The following is a 16,799-nucleotide window of genomic DNA, read 5'->3' as shown; positions in this document are numbered from 1 at the left end:
CTAAATTGTTACTTTTCCATTCCACTGAACCGCCTTTAATTCAGCTCATAACTTTTAAAAATCTTTCTTCGAACTCAAAATGGAACTCCTGGCCTCCATTTTACCCTAACAACCACCTTGTGCGATAGGCTACGCTTAGAATGAGACTGGCTGCAGGTCACCCAGTGAGCTTCCATGGCAGAGCAGGGATTCAAACCTGGGTCTATCAGAACCCAGTCTGAAATGTTAACTATTACACGACACTGGCTTTCCAGCATGATACTCCCAGGGCCATTTCGCACGGCTTCAAAATAGCACAATGGTTGCTAATTGAAAACGCTACTAATTTGCCTTAACGCACGACGTCGCAGACAATCTGCAACACTCCTGAAACCAATCAGCAAAAAGCGCTTCGTTGTAGCGCTTTCAGGGGAATCCAGAAAAGTGGATTCACCCTCCGGATAGCGATACACTCCTGCAACCAATCTGCAACACTAGCGCTAAAGACCTGTGCGTTACCATTGTTGCAGGTTCTTCAAAGTCCCTCCCCCTGAGCCTGTCCTCCAAACTTCCGGCGAAGCGATCGCCATTTTTTTTTCTCCGAGCGAGCGGGGATAAACGCACCAGCGAGCCTCTTTCTGTTTAGAGGCTTCCCTGGCTTCAGTCCTTCACCTTTAGTCACTAAGCACAAACCACATAAAAGCCCGTTTGCTGAAATAAAGTCCCTTTATTTTTTACACATTAATTCAGCCGAAAATCGGGCCCGTGAGAGGGGGGGGGATTTTTTTTTTATCACTCGAGGCAGCGTGCCAACGATCATACAATCAAACGACAGCTCACATTAGGCAGCTGGATGGGTCTCTCCGTTGCAACGAATCTACCTAGATTCGTTGCTATGGGTCTGTTTTTTTTTTTTAAACCTTTCTTAAAGGGAAAGGGGCTGTTTGGGAGCATGCTAACGGCTGCCCATTGGCTGCTTGACAGCCAGGGGCGGGACGAGCTTGGCAATAGCGCTTCCTTTCTAGCGATTTCTGCCGAGACCGGAAGCCTGTGGGAAACGCTAAAAAACGCAACTGATTCCACTACAAAGGCAGGTATGCATAACGACGAATTCCACTATTTTAAATGGCGATTTTTCATTCCGCAAACAATTTGCAACAAAGATCCCCGTGCGAAAAGGCCCCCTGTATTACTCAAAACTATACCTGTAGCCTCTGTGCCATTCTTTCAGGTCTGTTCAATATATGAACCACTAGATTGTACACAAACATGTTGTCATGTATTGTGGCCTGCAAGTCCCTTATTTTCAAAATCCAAGGCAGGAAGTAAAAGCAGGTTTATCAGGCTCCTGGTTGTCCATCCTATGCAATGGCTGGCTGCATTCAACTTGATGGGCTTCAGCTTATTTCATTCATTCATTCATTCATTCATTCATTCATTCATTCGACTTTTAGCCTGTCGGAAGAGCTCCATTTTGCAGGCCCTGCTTGTACAGGCCTACATGCTATAGCCTTTTTCAAAGACAAGAGAGCTATGTTTTTGTACCCCACTTTATACTATGGAAGGAGTCTCAAAGTGGCTTACCATCACCTTCCCTTTTACTTTCCCCACAACAAACACCCTGTGAGGTAGATGGGGCTGAGAGAGCTCTGAGAGAAATATAATTGGTCCAAGGTCACCCAGATGGAAGAGTAAGGAATCAGACCCAGTTCTTCTGGTTAGAGGATGCTGTTCCTAAGCACTTCACCACACTGGCTTTTCCCATTAAAAAAAAAACAGATTCAGAAAGTTCTACATCCAATTATAATGGTTCCACCACAACCCTCTTAATTTGGCCACAGGGGACCTTAATACTCTTCTACCAAGTCTGCGTACAACACAGGTACTAACAACTTCTTAAAATTAGCTCTACAGGTTCATCATTGGCCATTTTGGGAGGGGGTCAACATGACCATATATGGTCATATCACTTGATTAATGTTTAACACATTTTAAAAATATATAGAAAATGATTTAATTCCCACCCATTCAGGAAAGCCTTCCAGGGCCATCAAGAAATCCCAGGGTTTCCTGAAATCTTTGTTGAGAAGACCTGCTTTAGGAGATCTGGGTTCGAAACCCTGCGCTACCATGAAAGATCACTGGGTGGCCTGCAGCTGGCCACACTCTAAGCCTAGTTGTTATTAGGATAAAACGGAGGGCAGGAGAACAATGTCTACCAGTTATCAGAGTTATGGGCAGGAAAGGGGGGAAATGGCACCGGGCCAGTAGCACATTGTCACTCTGCACTGTGGGGTGAAATTCCATTTACCCAGGTAGCTTTGTTTCCTTGGACTGAGGACTCACTAGATGAAATAACTTGCGAACTATCACAATAAAATCTTGGTACAGTTGGAAATAAAATATGACAGTTATTTATAAACCATTATTCATCTGCTTGACTACCCTTACATTTGTTGCTGTATATAATTGTCCCATTAAAAAGAAGAATTGTAGGCTTGTAAAAATCCAAAATGAACCTGACAGAGATGTAAGACCACTCTTGATAAAAGCTCTGCATTACTGGCATGAGAAAAACCTTGCCAGATCTTGAGGGCAATTATGATTTGCTACACAAGCACTATGGGAGTTTACATTTTGGGATGTCAAATGTGTAGAGAAAAATAAACCATCTGTATCTGATACAGACACTAAGGAAAGCCATTCTGTATCTTGGTGGTGGTTCAAATTCAGATCTGAAAGCAAGAAAGAAAACCAAGACGGAGACCAAAAGGAAAGCAAATGGGCTGTTAATCTGAGGCTATGTTATGTGTGTTGTGGTTAGGAGAGGCCTAGAGATCTCCCAGAATTACAACTGATCTTCTGATGTCAACAATCATTTACTCTGGAGAAAATTGCTACTTTACAGAGTGGACATTATACCCCTTGGCATTCCATCCCACCCTAAACTCTGCCCTCCCTAGTCTCTACCCCCAAACCCCCAGGCATTTCCCAGCCTGGAGTTGGCAGCCAAAATGCTTCAGGTCTAGTCTTGCCGCCAAATGACAGAAAATACAGTGAAATATATGACTTCTGCTGAACAGAGGGGAAAATCAAATGTTGGTTGCTTTTTGTAAAGGAAGAAAATGGAAGACTTGCAACAGGAAAACTCATACAGGAAGTAGGCTAGGCTAATACCTCTGTGATGTCATTTTTTTTTAAGCTTGCAGGCACAGCAATTAGGGCATTCAAAATGGTTTCCCCTCTGAAATCTGAAGATGGAGCATCCACTCTACTTCTTCGGGATTCATTCGGCTTCATGGGTAGAACAGTTCTTAACTAGGGTTGCCAACTCTGGGTCAGGCAATTTTGGGAGCTTTTGTGGGAGGAATCTGTAAAGGATGGGGTTTGGGGGTTGCCATGGACTCCATCCTCCACAGCAGCCATTTTCTCCAGGAGAATTAATCTCTGTTGGCTGGAGACCAGTTGAAATTCCAGGAGATCCCCAGCCACCACTTGGAGCTCGGCAGACCTACCGTTGTATCTGATAAAGAGAGGCTTCATTCTCAAAATCTTATACTGCAAAACTCTTGCAGATCTCTAAGGTGGTGGTGGATTTGAATGTATTTCATCTACAGTGTGGTCCTCAAAAGAAGAGTTAAATCAGAAGGCTTAGAAGGGTGTAACTCTGACAGTAGAGAGTCTGTTTGCCAGAGAGAAATTTGTACCTCAGTGCTGTATAATGCTATGAAGTCCACACTCCAAAGCAGACATTTTCTCCAGGGGAACTGATTTCTGTATTCTGGAGATCAGTAGTAATTCCAGATCTTCTAATCCCACCTGGAAGCTAGCAATCTTATTACTGCAGGGAAGGAGAGCATGAACTCTCCTCCTTGAGTGGAGATTCTGCTGGATGCATAGAGTTGTCCATGGAGAAGCAAAACAATTCCTCTCTACCCCCAGAAATGCTGGACTCTTGAGGCTTGGTTGCTCTATGGGTTTGAAGAGGACTTGGATAGTTGTGGAGGAGCGGTGGTGGCAGAATTTAAGAATCATCTTGGTGACTGGGAGCCAACTTAGTGTAGTAGTTAAGAGCAGTGGCTTCTGATCTGGAGAGCCAGGTTTGATTCCCCAATCCTTCACATGCAGCTTGTTGGGTGACCTTGGGCCAGTCACAGAGCTCTCTCAACCCCACCTACCTCTCAGGGAAGGAAAGGAGATTATAAGCCACTTTGAGACTCTTTTGGGTAATGAAAAGCAGGGTATAAAAACCAACTCTTCCTCTTTTTATAATGGATTAAACCAACTCTTCATCATCTTGGGCTGGTCATGGGGGAAAACCAGTTGCTGGAGAATTATATTAATGCTAGCTTCAAAGCTAATAATGGGCCTTGAAAGAGCCCCCTCCCCTGGACCCCAGCTAGGCAGCTTAAGGTGGCCTTGGGCGGCAGCTCACAGCCAGATCAAGTGGGGCAGGTGGGGGCTGGGCAGCTCATTAGCAGGGCCGGGACAGAGCTCCTTAGCAGTCCTTAATGAGCAATCAGCAGGCTTAGCAGGCCAAGAGGTCCTCGTTAGGAGGCCCTCCACCATGCTCCTTTGCCCAGGGCCTCTCCCCTTACCTGCTGATGGCTCCAGGCACGGAGGCGCCTGAGAGCAAAGAGGCAAGAATCCAGGGACTGATGATCGGAGCTGCAGGGGCAGGGCCGATCAGGACAGCCGGACACGTCCCACCACCTAGGCTGTTTCACAAATATATAGAGGAACAACAATGGATAAGGATAGTCAACAATGATAGTGCATTTGTGTGTATGTGTTAAGTACTGCTTCTGACTAAATTTAGGGAAGAGATATTCAAAATCCAATGGATATTGAGCCCATAATTTCTTTCTCATTCTTATCAGTCTATTGTTTTCTTGAGATGGATGAGAGGAAATGCTATATACCTTATCACTGAGCTGTTATAAATAATAGAACTTTAAGGGAATTCTCTTCCCCCCCCCCCCACTCCATTACATTGGAGGGGACAGGGTTAGAATTGTATGCTCTTAAGTAACATTGTAGGGCTACCACAATGCTGTCTCTGCCTGCTTGTGGAAAAATAATTGGGGCACGAGATGATAATGTGTGTTGTATCTGCATAATTCATATGTGCTAAAATCCAGTTTGTTCAAGCGAGTGAGCCACGGGGGAGCTCAAAGTGGAAGAACTGATGGCAAATGGTGCACTAGGTCTGGGCTGGAGCCCAAAATAGTTAGTGCTTGCAACAAAACTGCGAGAACATCCAAGCACCAGGATGACAGTGCCACAGTAATTGCCGGAGAAAACCTTACTGACCCATGTTTGTAGCTCAGAGGGCAGCAACATTTTACAATTAAAATGCCAAGGAACATCAAAATTCAGCAAGGAGCCAGTTGGTATGACAGATACAATTTAACAATACTGATAATTAACACATTGATTAGTAAGCCACAAATTTTCTGCAGCCTGAACACTGGTTGTTGTGACTCCTATATTAAGTGGCACACACAAATAACAAGCACAGAGGAGCACCCAGCAGGATGTTTTAGCACACCAGAATGAGTCTGTGCATGGGGGTGCACTTGGATTGCTGGCAACTGTTCACCTCTGCATTTCCCCTTTTGTAAAGCATCTCTAAGAAATAGTTACCTGTTCCAGGTTAGGAAATGCCTGGAGGTTTGCAGCGAGAAGCCTGAGGAGGGTGGTGTTTGTGGAGGGGAGGAGCTTCAATGGGGCATTGTTATGTCTGTGGGCATTTGGCCACTGATGCAAATGAGGGCTTCTGCCAGCCAAGGAACTAGCCAATCAAAGGAACCTGATCGCTCTGCTTAGGGCCAGTCTGATTGCTCTGCTTAGGGCCAATCGAATTGCTCTGTTTAGGGCCAATTAGATTGCTCTGCTTAGAGCCAATCAGAGGCAGCAGCTGGCTGCCAGAAAGGTATAAAAGTGCATGAGTTTGCCTGTTTTTCTCTGTTCAGTAGTTGTAGTCTGTTGCTGGAGTTGCTAAATAAAAAGAGCTGTTCTGAAGACTTGAGTCTGTGACCCCTGAACCCGCAGACCTAATAGGTCTGTTGCCATAGAGGCCACCATCTAAGGCAGCCATTTTCTTGAGGCGAACTGATCTCTGCCACCTGGAGACCAGTTGTAAGAGCAGGAGATCCCCAGCCATCACCAGGGGAGTTATGCCAAGCTGGGAGAGATGGGGGAGGAGTGTGGATCTATAAATCTTAACAGAAGAATTTCTGCATTCCTACTAGAGGTAAATATTAAACATGAAGAGATATTCTTGTCTTCAGAATCTTTAATATCAGACTAGATTTGTTGTGAAACTTCCTCAGCTTTGTAATGTTTGGATGCAACCTTGGGCTCTGGTTACATTTTTTGGTGGGAGGATAAACCTGTGACACAGATGACTCAAAATGTTGGGCAAGTGGGAAACCAAATCCAAATGTTGGGGTTCTTTACTGGAAAGCTGCAAGTTAAGATCTGATAGGTGAAAACATCATTGTAAAGGAAAGTTTTAAAAACCATGGGTTAAGGGGGTGTAAGATTTGGATTTATTTGCTGGGGGGTAAAATTTTGGGCAGAAAGTTTTACATTCTCGTTATTTAAGAACACCAATGTAGGGATTTGCTCTTGTGCAGAAATGGTATGGGCCATCTCCATCACCCCTGCACTTTGAATCCCCCCCATACACGCATGCATGCACAGGCTTTCTATGAATCTTTCTATGAAACTCCTTTGTGTGCCTTTGCCATTAATCGGACCTTAAACTTCTAGCTATTCAGAAGCATTTATGCATCATAAAAAGTCAGATGAGATTTGCTTCATACAGGGAGCTTGGTACCAGTGTTGTCATTTGAAGGCTTTAGACATGGGCGTTTCAGATTGTTCTGGCCAAAAAGGACTTGAATCTGGCTTGATTCAGGCACGAAAGAGCCAAAAACAGTCCAAAATTGAAAGGAAAGGCTGAAACACTTCCATCCAAAACGTATTTCAGAGCATTTGGGCTGTTTCAGGCAGCCATTTAAACTTTAAAGGGACAGCAGAGAGCGGAACTACCTTGTAGGTTTCCCACTCTCTGTTTCCCACCTTTGACCTGTCTCCCAGGGCAAATGGGAGGCAGGGGGAGGGAGGCTGACCAATGGTGAGGCTCCCTAGAGGAGTCTAGCCAATGATAGCAAGGCATTTTTCAGATGCTTTGCAAAATCAGTCTTGCAGCATGCTTAAGCCAGCCAGAGCTCCTCCAAGGGGGCAATGAGGGTTGGAGCATGAGCTGATCCTGCTGAGGAGTGGGAAGGTGTCCATGTGACAAAACACCCCCCCCCCTTGCTTGGAGCAAAAGGTTTGTCTTTCTGCATGCCAGACATCATGATGGGCTGTCAGGCAGCGTGCTTCTGCTGTGCTGTTGGCATGTGTGTAGTCACACAGATAGGCCTTGCTGGTTGGTGATGTGCATGTCCAGTTTCTTCTCTGTTGTAGTTCCAAGATGTAGTGTCATTTTAGTATGTCTCCATGTCCCCCCTGGAGGCTGGCATCCCACCTGACTCCTGGTGCGCCACAAAATCTCTCCCCCACCTTGCCAGGAATAGGCATCCCCTCCTCGCTCTCTTTGCTGTGGTGTTTGGTGGGCTATCCAGTCTGACTCCTGGTGTGCTGTGAGATGGTCCCTGCACCTTGCCACTTACAGCCACCCCCTTCTCTCCAGGGGAGCTCAGATGAGCTCCGTGTGGTCTGATTTCAGTGGGTCTCCAGTTCTCGCCTGGAGGCTGGCACCCAAGCATTGCACCCAAGCTCCCCCCCCCCCCCGCAGCTGTGGCATGCATCCCTTTTCATTCTTCCTTTAACATCCCCTCCTTCCTACCAGATCAGGTTGCTTGTTGGACGGTGAAGGGTGAATAGCATTATGGCCACTAAGACAAATGTTTCTAATTCTGTCCCTCGTCCACACTGGCTGTCTGCCATGTGCTGTGCTTTGGCATGAAAACAGAATTGTCTAGCATTCTGTGCTGTTTGGAGCACCTATTGTGTCATGGGTTTCCTTGAGGACTGTTTCTTAGCCAGAGAATAAAGCCAACTAAGCCACAAACAACAGCATGTTGTGCTTGATTAATAAAATATCATTTAACTTATGAGATGCCGAGGGTTTCAAGATGGTGCTATGTCAAATGACAGCAGATGCTCTGTGTTTGGGGGCATGTGCATTGGCTTTAAACACATAAAGTAAAAAATATATATGAAAAGTCCAAAAGAGCATTGCTAAAATTGCTTTTTAATTCTCAAATATATATTTAAAACAGATGAAGGTTGCAGGTAGCCTTGCTAATCTAAAGCAAAATCTGAAACTGAAACCTAAATAACAGCTTTTATGAGGCTCAACCAAAATAACACAAACAGCATTTGACGTGGGTAGCTGTTATGTTAGGGTTGCCAGTCTCAAGGTAAGGGCTGGAGATCTGGAATGATACCTGAGCTCCAGAGATGGGCAGCTGATACTTTTCATGGCCTGGAGCTAAAATAACATCATCACATAATTGATATTAAAAGGGTGGTGAGGGCGACCAACTAAAAAGGTAAGGGACCAGTTTGAAATGTAGCAACCTTAGCTTTAAAAACAAGTTTTTAATGGCCCTCTAGAAGCCCATCCCAGGAAGGGGAAGGCAACATTTCCTACCTATCTGGAGGCTCCACCCAATGAGTTCTAGATCCTCTAAGACAGGGATCCTCAACCTGTGGTCCTCCAGATGTTCATGGATTACAATTCCCATGAGCCCCTGCCAGCAAATGCTGGCAGGGGCTCATGGGAATTGTAGTCCATGAACATCTGGAGGACCACAGGTTGAGGATCCCTGCTCTAAGAGATGTTCTATGGACCTAGCCCGTTGCATTCAGGAATACAATGGGTGCTAGATTGGGAGGGGGTGGAAGAACTCTGTGGATACCTCCCCAAGATATCTCTTTATCTTGACAGCTGTTAAAGATGATCTGATGATTCAGTGGTTTGACAACTGTCAAAGATGATCTAATGTCAATTGGTTTGACAGCTTGTTTGCAGTCAAAGCTCAGATAATTGGCTTCAGCTTTTTACAATTAAGTCTTACTCCATTCAGCTGGGGACCATTAGCAAAGATGCATTTCACTATGGTGGCTTGTGGGTCCACATAATGTGACAGACTGGGTCCATGCAATGCAGGCTATTACACTGCTTGGGAACAACATTTTTTATCTGTGCCGGTAAGCATTTAGAAAGTATTAAATGCATGGGGAATCTAGGTCTTCTAGATACTGTAATGACTCTGTATTTTTCTTTAATTTTCATATCTTTTCAGATGAAATGTGCTATCACAAGGTAGAGGTGAAACAAGGTATTCAATATGGAACCTTGTTGCATACTATTGCATATCATTGCAAAATAATATATGCAACTGGAATAAAAAAGAAGAAAAATGTTATATGCACCTTTGAATTGTTGGGTTGAATTGTTGGGTTGGTCTTGCCAGAATGTTTTTTTTAATGCTGTTGTTGTAAACATTTCCTGTGGCCGCCTATAATTATTTGGCTACTAGTTGGTACTTTTTCCTCTGCATGTCTTAGGCCAGTTGTTACAGCGGATGTTGTTTTCAGTTTATTGGTTAAATCTGAAATTTTAGTTTTCACCCAGACCAGGAAATGGAACCCATTTCAATGGTCAATTAATAGAGTCAGTATTGAGCAGATTAAGATCTTTTCCTATTTGGTGATTCTGTTCTTGGCAAATTAAGGGGGGGAAGCATAATCTCGGAGTCATGTTAGTTGGAATGTTGGCTCAGGATATTTCTCTTATGGGCAAATAAAAAGTGTTCTCTTTAATCTAACAGCATGTCCTAGAAACTGATTGCAGTAGCTCATTCTTAAGAGCCTGTTGTGTTAGCTCACCCATCTTTTGGTCTTTTACTCCCCCCCCCCATATGTACTATCTTACTATCCCATGGTATTGCAGCACTTTGTTACTCACAGGAGTGAATATTATACCCTCAGTGGTACTACAGGGGAGATTTCTGAATATACTGTATTCCAATAGAATTTTCCCTTGTGGTCTGAATAGTCTTTTAATGTTTTGCTTGAATGCAGGGTTTTTTGAGAATATAAGGGATTATTATATTAAGTCACTAATTGATCAGCCCAAAATCCCATTTGCCTTTTTAGCCACCGAGTCACAGTGCTGACTTATGTTCAATGTATGGTCTAAGACTCCTAGATCCTGTTCGTGCATGCTACTGCCCAGATAAGTCTCCCCCATATTTGTGCATTTGGTTTTTTTCCTACCTAAATGCAGGATTTTACATTTGTCCCTATTGAACTTCATTTTATCCAGTTTAGCCCACTTCTCAAGCCTATGTTCTGGAAACTCTTTCTTCTTTGCTTGGTGTTAATAAATGAAATACTGTAGAGTTAAACTAAAAAAAAAAAGCAAATAAACAGACCATAAAGTGAAATATATTGGTGATAGTAGTTAGAATCATACATGCACAAAAATCAGATCTCTGTCCAAGTAGAGAAGAATGGAGAGGGATTTGCGAACTATACGATAATGGCAAAATTAACAATTGATTTGCAAAATAGATCAATTTTGAAATTCAAAGAGAGATGGGCTGTTTATTATTACACAAGCAGGAGATAAACCTAGAATTAGAAATTTGTTGTGGCAAATGTGTGTTGAAGTGAAGGGTAGGAGAAGGTAAATGTGTTGAAGTTTTGGCTGCTTTCTGAGGACTCAGTGTTATGCTGTGTAAAGTCCTACAGAGATTGTTCTTTCACTCATTTTTCTTTGCGCACTACTTCCCCAGGCTGAGATGTTTTCCATATCACTGAAATGCAATGGGGACTAGCTAGTGGTTCGAGGTGGGTCACCAAACCCTCCATTTGGAAAGGTGGACTGGTGAACTGGCAAATATTGTGCCAATAGGACCTTTGTGTTCTTGTCTGTAATTATGCCATACAATATATCGATAAAATAATGGTCCTGACAACATCCCTGTGAGGGAGGTTAGGCTGAGTAATTGACTTAAGGTGAAAGTCCAGGAGATCTCCTGGCCCCACCTGGATGTTGAAAGAAAGGCTACAAAAAGATTCTCTTCTTTATTCAAAAACTCGAGTTAATGTCAAAACGCAGACTGGTTATTGAGTGTTTTCAATGAAGTATTCCTCAGTGACACAACTATGGATAAAACATAACATTTAGTACCTCTCCAGTCCTCCAAGAGGTCCTAAAGATGATGGACAAAGGTTCTACAAGCTCTCTGGAAAGTTCAAGTACTCTCAGGTACACACCATCTGGCCCAGGGGATTTGAACTCATCCAGAACAGCCAGGTGCCTCTTGACAACCTCTCTGTCCATAGAATAAAACAGGGAATTTCAATTGCTAGAAATTCCCATGGAAAGCTATCAGAGGTAGATCTGTTGTCCATAGACTTTTGTGGCCGTGGCATGGTAGACCTGGCCTCTGGGGTGAGCCCCTTGGGCCTGGGAAACTAGAAGAAGAAGAGTTGGTTCTTATATGCCGCTTTTCCCTGCCCGAAGGAGGCTCAGAGCAGCTTACAGTCGCCTTCCCATTCCTCTCCCCACAACAGACACCCTGTGGGGGGTGGGTGAGGCTGAGAGAGCGCTGATATCACTGCTCGGTCAGAACAGTTTTATCAGTGCTGTGGTGAGCCCAAGGTCACCCAGCTGGTTGCATGTGGGGGAGCGCAGAATCGAACCCAGCATGCCAGATTTAGAAGTCCGCACTCCTAACCACTACACCAAACTGGCTCTCAACTAGACTGACTGCCTGAGGGTAGACTTGGCTGCAGCAACTGACTTCGCCCAGGCAACAGAACAGGTAAACCTGGCTTCCTGAGGGGACTTTCACAGCCAAGGTACAGTAAACCTGACCGCTGGAGAGAGTGCTTGGGGCTGGGACAGGTGGTCATGGGCTCCCTGGTGGAGGTTTTGTTTCTCCCCCACCCCCTTCCCCAAGCCACAGTCGAGTCTTGAAAGAAATGTCTTTTCCCCAGAGGGTAGGTCAACAGAACCATGTGGAATGGCTCACAAGAAATATTACTTCAGTTCACAAAATATATTAATACAGTCCATAAAAACATTAAATTTGAAATGAAGTATGATAATAACAGCACCAGTTTTCTTGATGTGATTGTTAAAAAACAAGGTAACAACGTTCAGACAGACCCTTTCAGGAAACCCACAGATGTCAACTCATTTTGGGCAGGTGACAGCTTTCACCCCTACCAATTAAAAAAAAAATCTTCCCTTCTCTCAGTTACAAAGACTGAATAGGAACTGTAGCTGTAGATCTGATTTCATCAACCAGTCTCAAATAACACTCTAGCAATTGGCTGAGAGAGGTTATTCAGCCAAAATTTTGAAACATTCTCTTTTTAAGGCCAAACTCCTAGGGCTACTCTTAATTCCCAAAAATAAAAACCCTTCCTACAAATAAAATGGTGGTGGTGTTAATGTACAATAAACGCTACAATAACAGTAATTCAATGCCTTTGTTTGCCTATAAACGAGAGCAAAACCTCAAGGACATGCTTGTTCATAGTAAGTTCTCCCATACAGGACCAGCAGTGAGTACTTTAGATGAAAAAGGATTACCAAGTATGGTTTTTTGCTTGCCAGCATTGCAAGGTCTCTCAGTTTGTTAAAAAAAAAAAACGCTATAACTTTAAGAGTTGCAACAATGATGACACTTCCTTCATCAGTCAATACATTACATGTGCAACATCTGGGGTTATATATATATATATAGAGAGAGAGAGAGAGTTGAAAGTAAATACAAACAATATATAATTTTTATGTCTAGGCCTCTGGGAACACACATTCTTGAGCATTTATCAGAAATCACAGTGTCTCAGTGCCTATAGTCCAGCAAACCACCAAAGATGGTTTTATGGCATTAAGAAGATTTTGACATCTACTGAGATCACTTTTCTGCTTGGACTTTCTGGATATTCTGAAACCAGCAGGTTTAAATCAGGAGATTGATTGGATATGTGTTTATATATGAAATATTGTTGTTTCCTTTTTTTCTCTACCTTGATGCCCATTTATGGGAGCACAGATATAAGTCTATTCTTTACTTCCCTCCCCCCTCTCTGGTTTCAACAGGTCCTAACAGGCCAGTTCCAACTTTCTGCCAGCACTGTTGCATCCTCCTCCTATAACATTACATTTTGCCCTGTAACGGGTTAATAAAGGGGTGAGAGTTAGACTTCTACATTTCTAAAATATTGTTCTCAAGTATCTGTAATGAGTTCCACTGTTTGCTGTATTTCTCTTTGTTAAGTCTGCAGGCATAGTAAATACCGGGCTTTTCTGCACCCAATAAATATTGGGAAGTGCTTACCTAATGTAGTCATTATATTCCTGTCACTCCTCATGATGTCACCCACATCCAGCGTCTGGGCAGCAAGCTGCCTGCTACATCCTCCATTTTAAAGCGTGAGTTTGGGAATTGGATTCACCAATTTAAAAACTCTTAGTTACCTGAGAGCAACCAGCAGAAGGAAAGTATGCTTCGCCTGCTTCATCCCACCCTTGTACCTGCCTCCCTCTCTGGTTTCTGGGGATTTGAATTTCTTTTTTAAAATGGCTAACTTCCTGGAGCAACAAATAGGTGCAGGAGATGATACGAATAAAAGAATTTTTTCAAAGTTATAACACAAAACATGCTTCTCAAAACTTTTATCTCTCCCCCCCCCAAAAAAAATCAGGAACAATATTAATTTTTATATGTATCAAAGGACTTGTGATCCCATAAGGGATGGCATTCAAAAAGCACTATGCATCTATGATTCCATGCATAGGCATTGCAACGGAGAAGTATGCATTTAAAAAAAATTAGCGGGTATTGTGGGACCTTTAAAATATGGAGAAAGGGGACTGGTTGCCTGAATTGATTGACAGGCGGAAGAGAGTTGCGTATAAAGGCGTGTTGCTCTCTTCCGCCAGCAGCCGGTGTGGAGGGAGAGACATGTGAAAAGGTGGCAAAGGTGAGACAGCAGAAAAGGCGAGGAGGGGCTGGGAAGCATGATAAAATTTAGCACTTTGCCATTCAGCTGGCATGATGCTATTTTTACTGGTGTCCAGAAATGCTCACAGACTCATAGCTCTTCAGAAAACAGCTCTTTATTAGCAATCAACAACGACATAAACACAAACCCCAACTTATATACATTTTAGGAAGCCCAACAAAACCTCCAATTGGCTCTGGACGGAGGCGTCCCATTGGTCCATGACAGTCTTTTAAGATTTCAGTCCACCAGTCACTTTCTGGTTGCTAAACTCTTCCAAGCCCCGCATTTGCCTACCGTTCCGTTTGCAACCCGTTCCTTGTTCTGTCCACATACCTGATACCTTTGTTCGTTTAATGACCCTTCTGGGATGCTCCAGCGTCACTGAGGAGTGACACTTCGTCCCGCCGGTTTTGCGGGACTCTTGTTGGTTCCGGCTTTCCCCACGCCCCTTTCCCCAAAGGTGGCCGAATCCCGGCGGTTTCCGAGCCGCCGCATCCGCCGCGGTCAACTGGCTGCTGGACTGCGCCTCTCCCTCCCTCTCCCCCCCCCGCCCTCTCGGGAGGCTGGCCCCGCCCTCCGGCCCCCCGCGGGTTCGGCTGGCGGGCTGTGCGCGCCGCTGTCAAGGCTCCCCGGCGTGAGGCAGCAGTTCAGAGGAGGAGCGAGCATGCTGCGAAACGTCAGCGGAGGGGGGAGCGCGCCGGAGCCCCTGCCGCCGCTCGAGCCAGCCCCGGGACTCCGCCGCCTGCCCAGCACCTAGATGGCTCCGGCAGCAGCAGCAGAGGCAGCATCCAGAAGCGGCGATGCAATGCAGCTAGCGGCAGCCCTGCAGCTGGGAGGCGGGCGGCGGGCAGCCGGCGGTCCAGTCCTGGGGGCGAAAATGCTCTTGCCCTGAGCCAGGTCTGCGGCGTCCCTCCAGCTGCGGCGGCGTTTCTCCCGGGATCCCTCCGTTGGCTTTTCTCGACGAAGGCACAGCGGGAGCGGGCGCCTCCCTCGGTGACGGCGCTGTCGTCTCCTCTGCCCTGCCCTGCCCTTCCCCTCCCTTTTGCGCTTTGATTTCTTCCTGCGCGGCATCCTTCCCTCGCCCAGGATGGCGGAGGCTGAACTACACAAGGAAAGGCTGCGAGCGATTGCAGTAAGTCCGCGGGGTCTGATCCTGCCCTTTTGTCTGGGGAGGGGGATTGGGGGGGGCGCAGAGCAGAAGAAGGCAGCGTGCCAGCACGGGAGCCCTTCACATGGGGGGAAGTTTTGCGGAGTTCACCTTTTAGCGTTCCCTGGCTTTGGGGCGCAGGAGTGGCCGAGCGCTGCTCTTGCAGCAGGGTGTCGGTCCTTTGGTTTGGGTGGGCTTGACCTTCGCTGAGTCCACTTCTAAGGGAAAGGAGAGGGCACACAGGAAAGATCTGCAGAAGAGGAGTAGGGAGAAAGAGCCAGGCTCTCTCTGAGCAGGGGGGAAATGCCTATTGTACAAATTCTAGCTTTTGGAGTAGAGTGGTGGTCACATGCAGATTCCTTTTCCTGATCCATAAAAACTTGCATTATTTAGCTGACTCAAGATTGCATCAGGGGTGGTTTTGATTTGAGTCAAGTCAACCGTAACTGGTACGGAGCATCAGTTAAGTAGTCGATCTCTTTGACAAAGGGCCATAACTCGGTGTGCCAGTCTTGAATGCACTTCTGAGCTCTATATTGGAAGACATGCTCTTGCTGGCAGTGGATGACAGACAGCTCTTTAGTCGCGTAGCCCTCTGAATTTGCCAACTATTACGTTTAAAAATAGTGAACTTAGCAGAAGTTGGGTGTTTGAATGTGTGTCCAAATGGCAAAGGCTCTAACACGTGTCAGGCTTGCGGTTCACCCACCTCCTGGGTTTTGGCAAGAAAGGGCTGGCCTCTTTGCCCCTTGAACAACACTAATGTGACTGGCCTTTCAGCCAAAATATCCTGAGCGCCATCCCAGTTGGCTGAACAAAGCAAACTTCTAACTGCCTTTGAGTGTGGAACCCAAACAAGTGATCAGAAGGCAGGAGGATGAGGGATCAAAGGTGGATTCTTTGGGAGCTTTTAGGATCGCATTTTTTTGCTAATGCCACACTCACTTTAAATTGGGGCGAAAGAAATGTGAGTGAGACAAGGCAAAGAGCCCTATGGGTAGAAAAAGGAACCACCACCCCCTGGACAAATAACCGAGATGCTGTTTTATTCCAAGGCGTTTTAACATACATTGTACAAATCACCCTCTCAGAATTACCATGTGCAAGGAAGTCAGATTTTTACTCACTATTTTTAAATAGCTTCCCCCCCACACACATTCCCGTGTCTCCTTGTCTAGAACTGTTCACATGCGGAACCAGAGAAGGGCAGGACTCCCAAAGAGCCTTGTGCTCCCTGCTGCTCGGCTAACCCTGCATGAACTTGCCCTTGAGGTAGCACACTGACATTCATCCATCATGTGCGCAGGCAGCGTCCCCCTCTCTACTTTGTCGAGCTGTTCTGCTTACTCAAGCAGAGCTGCTGGCTCGAGAAAAGGCCGGGCTCGGGGACGTGCAGACGTCTGCACGTCTCAGGTCTGAAGTGAGAAGGCAGAAAATGACGGGGGCTGCCTGGGTTTCAGGAGCTCTGCCAGAGCGTTGCCAATGATCAACAGATGTTGCGTTTCGACTATAGCCGGCCACAGATGGATTCTATATTTCCTTTGTAGGCATCGGAACAGCTGCCGGCCTAGCGACTCTAGGAGGCTGTTTTGCTTAGGTCATTTAATCCACTAATATG

General features: G+C 45.4%; 1 protein-coding gene and 1 long non-coding RNA gene across 5 annotated transcripts in view; one reads left to right on the top strand and one right to left on the bottom strand.

Annotated features, from left to right (window-relative positions):
* The window catches only part of LOC143841254 (uncharacterized), a 32,937-nt gene extending 18,400 nt beyond the window's left edge, over positions 1 to 14,537 (bottom strand). The window contains exons 1-2 of the long non-coding RNA XR_013232642.1: positions 14,368 to 14,537; positions 4,578 to 4,697 (exon numbers count right to left, since the gene is read on the bottom strand). This is a non-coding gene — a long non-coding RNA (uncharacterized LOC143841254). The remainder of the gene's footprint in view (positions 1 to 4,577; positions 4,698 to 14,367) is intronic.
* The window catches only part of LOC143841253 (paralemmin-1-like), a 294,808-nt gene that overhangs the window by 149,809 nt on the left and 128,200 nt on the right, over positions 1 to 16,799 (top strand). The window contains exon 1 of one of the 4 annotated variants that reach the window (XM_077345330.1): positions 9,082 to 9,210. The exons of 1 other annotated variant lie outside the window; for it this stretch is intronic. Coding sequence is in view for 2 of the 3 variants with exons in the window: in XM_077345328.1 (XP_077201443.1) it covers positions 15,122 to 15,166 (45 nt within the window). In the remaining variant the exon portion in view is untranslated. Of the gene's footprint in view, positions 1 to 9,081; positions 9,211 to 14,606; positions 15,167 to 16,799 lie in introns of those variants that run through there. 2 more of the 4 variants (XM_077345328.1, XM_077345329.1) reach the window with 2 other exon arrangements.

The sequence above is a fragment of the Paroedura picta genome, chromosome 7 (genome assembly GCF_049243985.1).
Source record: "Paroedura picta isolate Pp20150507F chromosome 7, Ppicta_v3.0, whole genome shotgun sequence".
Taxonomy (NCBI): Eukaryota; Metazoa; Chordata; class Lepidosauria; order Squamata; family Gekkonidae; genus Paroedura; species Paroedura picta.
This window is presented reverse-complemented; position numbering and strand designations above follow the sequence as displayed.